Consider the following 13,873-nt stretch of genomic DNA (forward strand, 5'->3'; position numbering starts at 1 on the left):
TTCCCATTGGTCCAAAAATTCATATTAATAAATTATATTCCTTTCTTTCTTCCCATTGGTCGAAAAATATCATTAAAAAAATCTTAACCACCTGATTAGTAGCCGTAACTAAAGCAAATCCCATTATGACATCCAGCTTTCCCGCCCCACGCAAAAGATGGGGGGAACTGATAAAGACAAAGCACAATGACATCCTTCACTTTTATTGCCCCATATTAATGCAAAACATTGACAATTAAAAAAAAATAATTAGCATCATAATCACCCAAATAATAATAATAATAATTAGCACAATGAATCCAAAACCAAACCACAACTGCACAACATACAATCACAGAAACCAGCCCACCAGTTTGTTTGCTCATCCCATATTGTCAAGCACAACACCACACTCACTTGACAACACCACACTCAAGTGACTCAACTGTGCAATCTTCCAAACAAAGATCACGGCTTGCACATGGCACCAAACAAAACCCACTAGGCACTAGCCCTGTGAAACAAAAAAACAATAACAGAATGGAGAAAGTTCCATTTTTTTTCTAACCCAAAAGATTAAAGGTACATAACAGATCACAATGCCATGACATGCCCACTTTCTCCTCATTATTTTAGACCCAAAAAAGACATATTCTTTTCCTTCTTTTCCTTCCTTTCTTTCTTTTATTATGACTTCCAAGTTCCAATCCATTGTTGTTACTTGACCTTTTAGTTCACCTTTTGGTCTTCTTCTTCTTCTTCTTCCACCTTACTCTCTTCCCAGCTATTCTAGTTCTGGGTTTTCTGGGTTTTGTTATTGAATGGCAACTCTTGCGGATATTGGGGTCTCTGCATTCATCAATATAGTGGGTGCCATAACCTTCCTTCTGGCCTTTGCTCTTCTGAGGATTCAGCCTGTGAATGACAGGGTCTACTTTCCCAAATGGTACCTCAGTGGCAAGAGAACCAGCCCAAGAAGAGGGTCTGGCAACTTTGTGGGCAAGTTTGTCAATCTCAATTGCTGGACTTACTTCACTTTCTTGAATTGGATGCCTCAAGCCATGAGAATGACTGAAGCTGAGATTATCAACCATGCTGGCCTTGACTCTGCTGCTTTTCTCAGAATTTACATTCTGGGGTACTAATTCTATCTATTCATGTTATCAACAATTCTTCTGTTTTTTTTTTTTTTAACTTTTTTGCTTGATTTTGATTGAGATTTGTAATTTTGAGTTAGTTTCATTTAGGTTGTATTGTGAGTCAATTCCGAGTTTGACTTGGATAGGAAAGTGTGAAAATTTTCTATTTACTGTGTCTTTAGCCATGAAATTTCACTCCTTGTTTTTATTTTTCCAATCCATATGGAAGGTAATCCCATTATTATCTTTGGGATGGAAACAACTCAGTTTTTGACTCCTTTGGTTAGTGTGAATTGAGTTCTTAAAATTGGACTTGGAAAACTTATTCCCGTTCTGCTGTGCTTAAAATAGATTTACTGGTATTTGTACCAAAAAAATAATAATATTGATTTACTGGTATCATGATAGGCAGATGGTTACCCTATTTTTGTTTAAATTCTGGTTGATACTCAGTTAATCACTTGGGGTCCTGAATATATATAATGTCTGTTACGCATGTGACAGAATTTGTATCTTATGTTTGTTAGCATTCTCATTTACAAAATCTGTTTTGTTCAAACGATTCCATTTTGTCATGCAAATGAAAAAGTAACTTAAAAGCTGGATTTGCTATTTCTTGGAAAAGTTAAGCCAATTATGCATTCTAATGCTTTTCACTCTGGAGCGTTGCATATATAGTACAATATAGTTGTTGAATTTTGCCTTATTACTTAAAAGCCACATATTCTACTTATTTGAAAGTTGAAAATTAATTACCAAGCAGATACTATGATATTTTACTCTTCTAAAAGAATTGTTTTAGAGAATTAAAAAAAAAAATTAAAATAGAAGTACAAATAATGAATGAGCAATTTAAGGATGTTCCCTTTAGTTTGATTCAGCTGGCCTGGCCTGCTGTGTTTGACCAAGTCTTTTTTATATAGCTTGTGTGGTTTGGCCTGTTTCTTCCTTTTTTGTTTGTTTGTCTTGACCTTGATGGACTTAGTGTCCATCATGGTATGCACTTACTCTTCACTAGTTAATAAAATTCTAGTTTCTTATGATAATGAGTGCGATTAAACATTTGCAATATAAATTTAGAGCACATTCTACTACATGATCTTGTATGGGCCCCATGTATTTCGACCCCCTCACATCTCACTGATGCTGTCCTCAAGTTAACCACCTAGTACCAATGTATATCAAACTAACAATGGAATGCTCTTAATTTTGTTCATCATGCTCAAGATTTGTTGAACTTTGTCTTTTATAGGCCCAGACCCTTTCATGAGTCTCTGTCTTACTTTATCTTTCGGAGAGTTAGGATCTTATGCTCTTTTGTTCTTTAGGAGCATCATATCTTTTCATGTTAATATTGGGCGCATAGAAGATGCAATTCATTCTCATACAAGAAGAATAAATCTTTTCAGCAATAGGCATATTAGAAAAAGTCTTTCTTTCAACATATTCCTGTTCACCTACTCGGTCAATTCAATGCTCAGTTGTGCTCAACTGCCATTGATATGAATCACAGGGTGGATAATAATACGGTAGATAGAATTCATTTATTTTCTCTCAATTCTCCACCCTTGGATTTAAATTTAATGGCAGTTGAGCACAACTGAGCACTGAATTTACTGAGTAGGTGAACATGATTGTGCATGTCATTGTCTATATTTATGGGTCAGTTATATCATTATCATCGATTCATGGCGTTTCCTCTCAGGTCTTTAGATATTGATACTTAACATCTTGGGCATTCTTGTAAATGAACTTGCTGTTTTGTTTTTCTGTCACTTGCAGCTTGAAGATTTTTGTTCCAATGACAGTCCTAGCACTTCTTATTCTTATTCCAGTCAATGTGTCGAGTGGTACCTTATTTTTCTTAAAGAAAGAGTTGGTTTTGAGTGACATTGATAGGCTCTCTATATCAAATGTGCGCCCCAAGTCGATAAGGTAACTCTGTGTTTCATATACGTATAATTATTCAGACTAGTGTGATAACTGACTAACATATGAGCTGCACTGCTTTTTATTTAATTGACTTTCTACATAACAGAGAGTGAAGTTCACGATATTTTTGGGTAAATGAAGGTTCAAAAACACCATGGTTATGCATGCTTTCTTAATTTTGTCAAGTGCAACCTAAGGAGCCAGTAATTATTTATAGACCAGTGATATCCGATGGATGATAAAGAAATTATGATTACATTTCCTTTTGGTTGGTAGTTATTACTTGTTATCTTGACTTACCGTGCTTGCTACAGTAATCTTTCTTTTTTGGAAAGGACTGTAATCTTTCTATAATGGGCAATGTTTTCCTTATTGAAACAGAAATGCTCTGGCTCTTCAGATGTTGAACTTGCCATCAAATATTGTTGCAAGATAGATTAGATTTAAGTATTCTTTAGGGAAACAAGAAACTATCCAAAGACCAAGGTTACAGGGAATTGGGATTGTTGCTTTGAAATCAAAGATATGGCATCTACAATCACATAATTTTTCTATTCTTGTTATATACATAATGCAAATTTACTTGAGAGTTGACATTATAAATTTCAGGTTTTTTTACCACATAGGATTGGAATACTTGTTCACATTCTGGACTTGTTTCATGTTATACAAGGAGTATAACTATGTAGCATCAATGAGGTTGAAATTCTTAGCTTCACAGCGCAGGCGTGCAGAACAGTTCACGGTGAGTGAATCATCTATTGTGGAAAATTATTAAGCATACTAATGTTATTAGTTAAGGAGAAGCAGTCATGACTCATGACACACTATACTATAGATAATTGATTCAATCTTGTACATTTTCATGCTGGTGTATAAACATTACACTTGTTAATGGTGCAAATAACTACAGAAAAACATGAAATTATATCTATCAGTGTATTACTCATCTTGCTTGAATCTTCATAAAGTATATGGTCTAGATAGCTATAGAAGCGGGAATTCTAGTCCAAGAAGATAAACATAGCATGAGGCAGAAACTATTAAAATTCACAAGGAAATGCAAATCACATTCCTTAAGTTTTTTCATGTTTTTGTTCTAACTAGTATGATAGAAGTTTCCTAGTCTTTCGAGTTATTTCTAAAGGTGGGTAAAAACAAATATGATCTTCAGTCATAGATTACCAAGTGTGATAGGCATGACTATTAATTTGTTGCTGTTCTACTTTTGAGCATAATCTTCCCAGCTTTGGTACCTCTTCAATCGCAGGCAAAAAATTGCCGCAGACTATTGTCACTTCCAAACTTATGTTTACATTATATGGATCTAATTCTTTTTGCTCACATGATTCACAATCTGATCCAATTCTTATGAAGTTGAATAGAGGTTGTCATACTCATGATTGTAGTTGTGTCTATTGTACATTCTTTTCTTTGAAAGCTCTATAAGATTACTGTTAGATTTAATTTTTTTTTTTCCTTTTTTTTTTTTCATGTTTTATCATTTGTTTTTCTCCAGGTAGTGGTTAGAAACATACCATATGTCTCTGGTCGTTCAATATCAGACACTGTGGACCAATACTTCAAAAAAAATCACCCGAATGAGTATCTTTGTCACCAGGTAAGACTGTTATGATAAAATTTATGGATAGTAGAATGTAGTTTGATGGGTGAAAATATATACAAATACAATAATAATTATAGTTTTCTTTTGGTCAGCATATCATAATTCACTGTTGGTTTCATAAGGGTAACTTGTATTTATTCAGGCAGTCTACAATGCAAACAAATTTGCCAGACTTGTGAGACAGCGAGATCGGATCCAAAACTGGCTAGACTATTACCAGCTTAAGTATGAAAGGCATCCAAACAAAAAACCAACCACAAAGGTACTGTATCCTAATCCCCTTGCAGATGTAAATATTTCAAATATTTTTTTTCACATCATTACTGGTATCATTTGACGTTTTTAACAAATATTATATGGAATGTACTTGTTCAAAATTCGTGTATAGATCTGACTTGGGCATTGTGTAAATTTCTTTGTATTTTCAGACAGGATGTTTGGGGCTTTGTGGTAAAAGGGTTGATGCCATCGAGTACTACAAGCAACAGATTAAGTCATTTGATAAAAGAGTAAGTTACTCGTTTCATTGTTCTTTTGAACTTTCTGTTGGGTTAGTTTTATCCATGTAGCGCCGCATGGTCTATATCACAGTTGGATTTCTTCTCTAATCCGTGTGATGTAATTTTGTTTTGTTCTTGTATTGTACTTTAGATGGCACTGGAACAAGAAAAGATTCTCAAAGACTCCAAAGCTCTTTTGCCAGTTGCTTTTGTATCATTTAGTTCACGTTGGGGAGCCGCTGTTTGTGCACAGACAACGCAGAGCAAGAATCCTACGCTGTGGTTGACAAATTGGGCTCCTGAACCCCGTGATATTTACTGGCGTAACTTGGCTATTCCATTTGTTTCCTTAAGCATCCGAAAACTTGTAATATCGCTATCCGTGTTTGCTTTGGTGTTCTTCTACATGATACCCATAGCCTTTGTGCAGTCCCTTGCAAATTTAGAGGGTCTGGAAAGAGTTGCTCCTTTTCTCAGGCCGGTAATAGAATTGTAAGTAAACCAATCATATTTTATGTTTTTCATTAGTATTGTTACATGTCATATGCCATTGCACAACTCATCTGCTTTGGGCTTCCTGTTACTGTTCATCTTTCCCACGGCATATCAGAAACCTTGGAATATTTCTCAGTGTTTGCTTTTGTGTTTTTCAACATGATACCATCATAGCCTTTGTACTAGCCCTTACAAATTTAGAGATTCTAGAAAGCTCCTGTTCTTAGGCAACAACGTAATTATAAAAGAACTTTATCTCTTTTGTTTTTCGAAGACTTGTTGGGAATGCAGTCATGCACTAACCAGTTTGCACTTGCATCCTTTTAAAGTCTAGAACTCTGTAATATGGCCTTTTGGCTCGTGTCTTATCTCCTGCAGCAGCCACTTTTCTCTCTTTATTTTTTTTTTTCACGTTATAGTTTCCAATTTTCTGTTATACTCGGGAATAATTAACTGTAATTTTTTTTTACAGGAAATTCATCAAGTCATTTCTACAGGGTTTTCTTCCTGGTCTTGCCCTTAAAATATTTTTGTACATTCTCCCAGCCGTATTAATGATCATGTCAAAAATTGAGGGGCATATTGCATTATCAACCCTAGAACGGAGAACAGCAGCAAAATACTATTACTTTATGTTAGTCAACGTATTTTTGGGAAGCATAGTGACTGGAACTGCTTTTCAGCAACTGCATGCTTTCCTTCACCAATCACCTACCCAGTAATTTTCTATCTCTATCCTGGAAATTTCTGCTTTTTATGTTTGGTACTAAATAGTAAACACAAAAGTTTCGTTCTCTTAGGATAACACTTCCACTGTGGAGTTAAAGTTGTACAATTGATCTTTATAGTATCTTTTGCTTGTCATAGGATTCCGAGAAACATTGGAGAGACTATACCATCGAAGGCTACTTTCTTTATTACATATATAATGGTCGATGGGTGGGCTGCAGTTGCTGGTGAGATTCTCCGTTTGAAGCCATTGGTTATATTTCATCTTAAGAACATGTTCTTGGTAAAAACTGAGAGAGATAGGGAGAAGGCAACAAACCCCGGTAGTGTGGATTTTCCAGAGACACTCCCAAGTCTTCAACTATACTTCCTTCTGGGGATTGTGTATGCTGTGGTTACTCCAATCCTGCTGCCTTTTATACTAGTCTTCTTTGCCTTTGCATACTTAGTCTACCGTCATCAGGTAAGTTTATTCGTTATTTCTATTCTTTTCCTTTTATGATGCTTGTAGCACGATTTTACAAATGAAAATGCATAAACACAAAGTGGTTTAAGAATGATTTTGCATGGATTTCATAAATTTGAATGGATGTGAAGTAGAAAGGTAAATGAGAAAGATTAGTAACTTTATTTTCCATCTCAATGTGTATGGGAATGATGAAATGGAAACAGAAGGCAATTGTCTATGCAATTATACTTTCAGATCATAACTCTTAGAATTTACATATGAAGTGTCTCATTAGTTTTATATTTAATTTCTTCTCTATCTGCTGGCAGATAATCAATGTCTACGATCAACAATATGAAAGTGCTGCTGCATTCTGGCCACATGTTCACAGCCGCATCATAGCAAGCTTGTTGATATCTCAACTACTGTTGATGGGCTTACTAAGCACAAAAAAGGCTGCTCAATCTACCCCATTTCTTGTTGTTCTACCTATATTAACATTATCATTCCACAAATATTGCAAGTATCGTTTTGAGCCTGCATTCAGAAAGTATCCACTTGAGGTAAACTTTGAAGTTATTTTTGGATCTATTGGTTTTAATGCTTTTTAATTTTTTTATATTATTTTTTTATTTTATAAGAAGTTGTTGATTTGCATACATAAGAGTTAATCCTAGACAACTTATTTCAATGTAAAACATTACCTCATACATTAGGCGTTGTCGTGAACTTTTAAATACTCTCAAAACTCAAAAGCTTTTGGCATATTCTATAATGAACCTTAAAGGACATCTAACATGAGTAATTCCCTTTAGCTGCCTCCATGGAAATGGAAAATAATAAGTATTAGATGGGAATCTGCAGCAAGTCTTCCATGTAGAAAGAATAAACTTCCCTTGACAATTGACAGAAATGGACGGTATAGTTGAGAGTGAGCTGTGCTGAGTTGATTTAACATTTCTGTTATAGTTTAAGGGTATTCATATTTTGGAGTCCTTGTAAATTATTGGAGTTGGTTAGAATTGACTGGGCTTTTATATACCTGAGTGACCTTTATTTTTGAGTTTTACCAAGGTAGTTGACATATATACTTCTGTACAAAGCCAATGTGCCCTTTGGTCCCTTTATTATGTGATCAATCTACATGTTGCAAAGCAGTCTATGTCTGGCTGATATTAATAACTTCTCTTAATCCCCAGTCTAACCTACTCCTGAGTGTTGGCGAATGGCAGCTGCACTAATAGATAGTTGTACAAAGTAACGTCCCTTGGTCATTTCTCTGTAACTCCAAGTTAGTTGCTTGTGATGAATAGAATATCTGATTCTCTGGTTTAGTTGATCAAATCCCTACAGCTGTGTCTCGTATGAATTGTATACAGTCTCTTTTTTTTTTATCTTTGTGGATAGATCAATATGTCATAGGCCATATATTTCTCGTAGGTGCTTTCACTCTGTTTTCATAGAAACATGTAATCTTTTTCAAGTGCTGATGGAGATTATTTCCTTGTTTCTACCTCAGGAAGCCATGGAAAAAGACGAATTGGACAAAACTACGGAACCTGACATAAATTTAAAATCATACTTGGCTGATGCGTACTTGCACCCTATTTTCCGCTCATTTGAGGAACAACATGAGTCTGTTGAAGTCAGAGTAGACAAACATCAAACTCATATTGCTGCTCCCATTACAAGTGAACTCAGTTCCCCAATTCCACCTCATAATGTCAGTTCCCCATCTCCACCCCATAATGTCCATCACATCCCATCCCAATACGCCTATTACCAATCCTCTCCACCCCAATACTCATACAATTCGAACTCGCCACCTAATTATGTGTATCATTCAACCTCTCCGCCACATTATTCCTACCATAATGAAGAACCACAACCGCATTACACTTACCACAATGAAGACCCCCCACCCCATTATGGCAGTCATTATGGCTACCATAACGAAGAACTGTGAACATTAAGTTGCCGTGCTTACAAGAACTTCTAACCATGTTATCTTCTTTTCGTAGGTACTTGATGCTGCCCATTTAGTTCATTTGACTTCAAAATGTAATTATGTTTCATTAACGCAAGTGTAGTTTGGTTGTGAAAAAATACTGAATGCGATTTTTTGCTGAAAACAGAAGACTAGTTTCACAGAAGCTGAGATATTATGCACAGCTTTTAAGTTTCTCTTTCTTTCTCTTTTTTCTTTTAATCAAATTGAAATTCCAAATGTCAAATCATCAAGACCCCTGTAGGTTATGTAACTTCAATTATATAAATTGTAATGTAATTATCTAAAGAAATTGAGTGATCCTACACTATATTTGCACTGAGTTCTAGCAACGCCTTCTTCTCCTTGATGCAAGGTATTACACCCTGCGAAGAGACATTGTGGTGTTTGCATCCTACATTCCTACATGCAAAGAGTAAGTCATTAAACAGCTAACACTACAAGCGGTCATATAGACAACTTATTTTCTTTATGTGAAAATGATAAAACAATCCACCTAAGAAAGAAAGAACTCAAAGAAGTAAATCTCCAACCTAAGAAGGTTGTTCATGAACAAGTACCATAAATGAAAGAAGTAAACCCGTGACGGCGTGACCATACTATTACCATAAACCCGTGACGGCGTGACCATACTATTTTGGTACATGAACAAGTACCATAAACCCGTGAGGCTGTTCACTATAAATCCTACTTTGTCTTCATATGTACTGTTCTACAGAATTTGACCGCTTGTAGTGTTAGCTGTTTAATGACTTAATCTTTGCATGTAGGAATGTAGGATGCAAACACCACAATGTCTCTTCGCAGGGTGTAATAGCTTTGCCATTAATACATTATCGTCTTCCCCAAACAAAACAGAATACTTATTTAAAAAAAAAATTGAAATTTAATTAATCTTAAGCTAAGTTTGATCTACCGCAGACTAGCTAAACAAAAGCTAAATTTAACTTTAGCTAAAAGACCTAGCTATATTTAGCTAGAGAGAAGAGTTAAGTTAAATTTAACTTGAGATTTCTGCTGGAGCATAACTCAATATTTTTTTTGAAAATGGCATAACTCAATATTTAACTAGCTATATTTCAATTTTAGCTACTTTTAACTATGAAGATAGCTATCACTGTTGAAGATGCTCTAACCACCGTAAATCCAGCCTATATATGTAATCTGTCTTGTATTCTTTCATGAATTTGCACTTTTGCTAGCTCCAAAATACTACTCTCCTTACTTTTAATAATTCAAACCATCCCAAACACTGTCTAGTCTGCGGCGTAAAATTTCAACTGAGGGAAAAGAAAATAAAAATAAAAATCAGTCCTAGTCTGTCTTCCATAATTTGGGGTTCGGGGTTCCTCCGCAACCTCTATATTTTCCCAATAATACTGCAGCTGTCATTTTTTTGGAAATTTAAAAACAGCAACCATCTCCATCGTAGGCTCCAATCTAATCAGCATTTATTAAAAAGCACAAAAAAAAAACCTGTTCATGTCAATGACTCGTTTCAGAACGTGTCGAAAATCAATTATGGAAGTGTGACATTTCACTGATTTCAGTACACAGCTCCTGTCCTTCCTATACTTGGGCACTCCATGTTACTCACCTGCAAAATGTTCCTCTCATTTTCTGCTCATAAGTAATTGATTCCATTCCCAGCTATAGCTTTGATCTCTAAAGCACAGGTCTGGTCTTATCAAAAAAGGAAAAAAGAAAAAAAAGCACAAGTCTCTGGCCAATAGAAAATCCTAGACACCCATCTCTCTTTGTTTCCTTCTACAATGGCTAAAACCTCAAGCAACAGCTTAAACCCTGAAAAGCATGAATCTTTGGCTACCAAACAACAACAACAACAACAACATCAACAACATCCATGGTGGTTTTCACCAGATACAGGAATCTACCACAGCAAACACCCCAATGTTAATCTCCCCACAGACCCTTTTCTTGATGTTGTCTCATTCATTTTCTCACACAAGCACAATGGGGTTTCAGCTTTGATCGATTCCTCATCTGGGTTTTCAATATCTTACTCAAAGCTCTATTCTTTGACCAAGTCCATGGCCTCTGGCCTCAACAAAATGGGTGTTTCACAAGGTGATGTTGTTCTGCTTCTTTTGCCTAATTCTGTTTCCTATCCCATTGTTTTCTTGGGTGTTTTGTATATTGGTGCTGTTGTTACAACAATGAACCCTCTAAGCAGTGTGGTAGAGATCAAGAAACAGATTAAGGATTGCAATGCATGTTATGCTTTTACTGGATATCAAAATGTTGATAAATTGCAAGCATTGGGTATTCCTGCAATTGCAGTTCCAGGAAATGTAGTGTTGGATTCAAATAAAGAAGTGTTTTCAGTTTTTTATGAGCTTGTTAATAGTGAAGTTGATTTGGCTCCAAGGCCAGTGATCAAGCAGCAAGACACTGCGGCGATATTGTATTCGTCGGGGACTACTGGTGTGAGTAAAGGTGTTTTGCTAACACATGGGAATCTCATAGCTACAGTTGAGCTTTTTGTGCGGTTTGAGGCTTCACAATATGAGTATTCGAGCTTGAAGAATGTGTATTTATCTGTTCTGCCATTGTTTCACATCTACGGGTTGGCACTTATAGTGGTTGGATTATTGTCTTTGGGGTCGAGCATTGTTATAATGAAGAAATTTGATATTAATGAGGTGGTCAAGGCAATTGATAGGTATAAAGTAACGCACTTCCCAGTTGTTCCACCAATATTGACAGCATTAACAAAAGTAGTAGAGGATGTTGGGGTACACAGTTTCCAGAGTTTAAAGCAGGTTTCTTGTGGAGCAGCTCCTTTGAGCATGAAACTCATAGAAGACTTCGTTCAGGCCCTTCCTCATGTTGATTTTATTCAGGTAAAAGCACTAATCTTTAACATAGACCCTTTGCTTTAATAGAACAATCATTTAATTTAAGTACTTTCGGTTTATATATTTCTTTCATTCATTTTGGTTGGGATTTTGTACTAGTCCTGTTTGGTTGCTCAGAAGTTGGAGGAAGAAAGGAGGAATTTGGGATCCTAAACTTTGTTTACATGCATTTGAATCTGAAACGGAAAAACTTCTAAATAGCTTTCCTTTATATGAATAATTAGCTAATAATTGGCAGTCCTCAAAATGTATACCATCATTGTTCTGCTGGTCAATTGGACTCGTCACCAATTGAAGTTCGATCATGATTATAAATAATGTTCCATAAAATGTTGGTCTCTGTGATTTTCAGAAATTTCCAGCTGTGAGATATGTTTGTTTGTAGGGATATGGCATGACTGAGACGACTGCAGTAGGAACTCGCGGTTTTAATACTGAAAAGATTAGGAAATATTCTTCAATTGGACTTTTAGCTCCAAACATGCAAGCTAAAGTGGTAGATTGGAATACCGGATCCTTTTTGCCACCAGCTAGTATTGGTGAACTGTGGTTACGAGGACCTTCAATTATGAGAGGTAATCAATCTTGGTGGGGTATGTTTAGACTGTTATCACGTTTTCTTTATATCATTTGGAAGTATTTGTGCCCTGTGGGCGAGTTTAATTATTCTGATTTGTTTGCCACTGACACGGCAGGTTACTTGAATAATGCAAGGGCAACTATGTCAACAATTGATAATGATGGTTGGCTGCATACTGGGGACATCAGTTATTTTGATGAGGATGGATACTTACATGTATGTGATCGCATAAAGGAGATTATCAAATACAAGGGATTTCAGGTACAATATTAAACATAAAACGTGATATTTGTTTGTCATGTTAAAGTAAACAGGTTTTCTCACCGTCTGATAAGCTTGATGTCTGTTGCCCTTGCGTGAAGAACCTCCCTGTACTAGTATAGTCTGTATCTGTCATGGCTTTTATTCAAGTGTGTACTTATTTATATACCCTATTTGCAGATTGCTCCTGCTGATTTAGAAGCTGTGTTGATTTCGCATCCTGAGATACTAGATGTTGGAGTTACAGGGTAAGTCCGTAAGTATGAGCATTAGCACTAAACTGGCAAATCATATAAATCACAAAAGTGCATAGTTACATACCAAACTTTCTAATGTCAACCAAAAGTGAAATCAGCTATTTTTTCTTTTCTTTTCATTTTTTGGGTTAATTGTCTGATTGAACTTGCATAAATTTGCAATCTCCTTTACCGTCCAGTGCCACCGATGAGGAATGTGGAGAGGTACCAGTGGCATTTGTGGTCAGGAAGCATGACAGTGAACTTTCTCAGGAAGATATCATGGATTACGTTGCCCGACAGGTTTTTTCTTGAATCCTTCTACTACTTCTACATCACTTTGTAAATTAAACCTTGCACCATACAGCACAATTTTGATCATCATGTGACCATCTGATAATTGTTTACCTATCATCAGCACGTTTGATGTTTTAAACAAGTATTCCACTTTTTGCAGGTTTCTCCACACAAGAAGGTCCGAAAGGTAGTGTTTACACATTCAATTCCAAGATCTGCAGCAGGGAAGATCCTCCGAAGGGAGCTCAGGAATTTCTTGGCTTCTAGATTGTAGGACTCCAGTTTGTGGCAGATGACTTTGCCAATAGGACAGATTGAAAGCATCAGAATGAAGACATTTTGCAAGTGCAATCCCAAATTAGCTTAAAAAAGATAATGTTCTGGAATTATATTTATAATGATGATGTTGTCTTATTGACATGGAAGCAGATCAGATGAGGGAATCATCAAATCTTATTTTGCTTGGCAGATTAGGTTTACTGATAAATAAAGTATTCTACCTAATTTAGGGGTAATTTATGAAATTCACGGTTCAAATTTTTCATTTTCCTCACACATGCTCTGCATGTGCAAATTATTATTATTATTTTTTTAGAAAATAAAAAAGAAAATAGTTAGTTATTGCATAGAAAAGATGATGGGGGAGAGAAAAGTGGATTGTTGATACTTTTTTTGTTTATTTTTTTAATAAAAATATATTTTGTAAATGTCTTAATTATCATTCTGATTTAATTAATTCTCAAAGTTTATTAATCTTCTAGGG

General features: G+C 35.6%; 2 protein-coding genes across 2 annotated transcripts; both read left to right on the forward strand.

Moving 5' to 3' along the window:
• The first annotated feature begins 381 nt into the window (after window positions 1-381).
• Window positions 382-9,020, forward strand: LOC133743490 (CSC1-like protein At1g32090). The gene is made up of 11 exons (XM_062171445.1): window positions 382-1,117; window positions 2,901-3,053; window positions 3,660-3,795; window positions 4,570-4,671; window positions 4,820-4,939; window positions 5,106-5,186; window positions 5,329-5,669; window positions 6,145-6,390; window positions 6,540-6,864; window positions 7,179-7,412; window positions 8,369-9,020. Exons 1-11 carry the CDS (start codon window positions 801-803, stop codon window positions 8,813-8,815), a joined length of 2,502 nt encoding a protein of 833 aa, XP_062027429.1. The 5' UTR covers window positions 382-800; the 3' UTR covers window positions 8,816-9,020.
• A 1,417-nt stretch (window positions 9,021-10,437) lies between these two features.
• LOC133745542 (4-coumarate--CoA ligase-like 6) lies at window positions 10,438-13,528 on the forward strand. The gene is made up of 6 exons (XM_062173627.1): window positions 10,438-11,721; window positions 12,122-12,311; window positions 12,432-12,577; window positions 12,758-12,825; window positions 13,014-13,116; window positions 13,271-13,528. The coding sequence occupies exons 1-6, from the start codon at window positions 10,630-10,632 to the stop codon at window positions 13,382-13,384; spliced, it is 1,713 nt and encodes a 570-aa protein (XP_062029611.1). The 5' UTR covers window positions 10,438-10,629; the 3' UTR covers window positions 13,385-13,528.
• Window positions 13,529-13,873: the final 345 nt, after the last annotated feature.

The sequence above is a fragment of the Rosa rugosa genome, chromosome 4 (assembly GCF_958449725.1).
Source record: "Rosa rugosa chromosome 4, drRosRugo1.1, whole genome shotgun sequence".
In the NCBI taxonomy this organism is placed as follows: Eukaryota; Viridiplantae; Streptophyta; class Magnoliopsida; order Rosales; family Rosaceae; genus Rosa; species Rosa rugosa.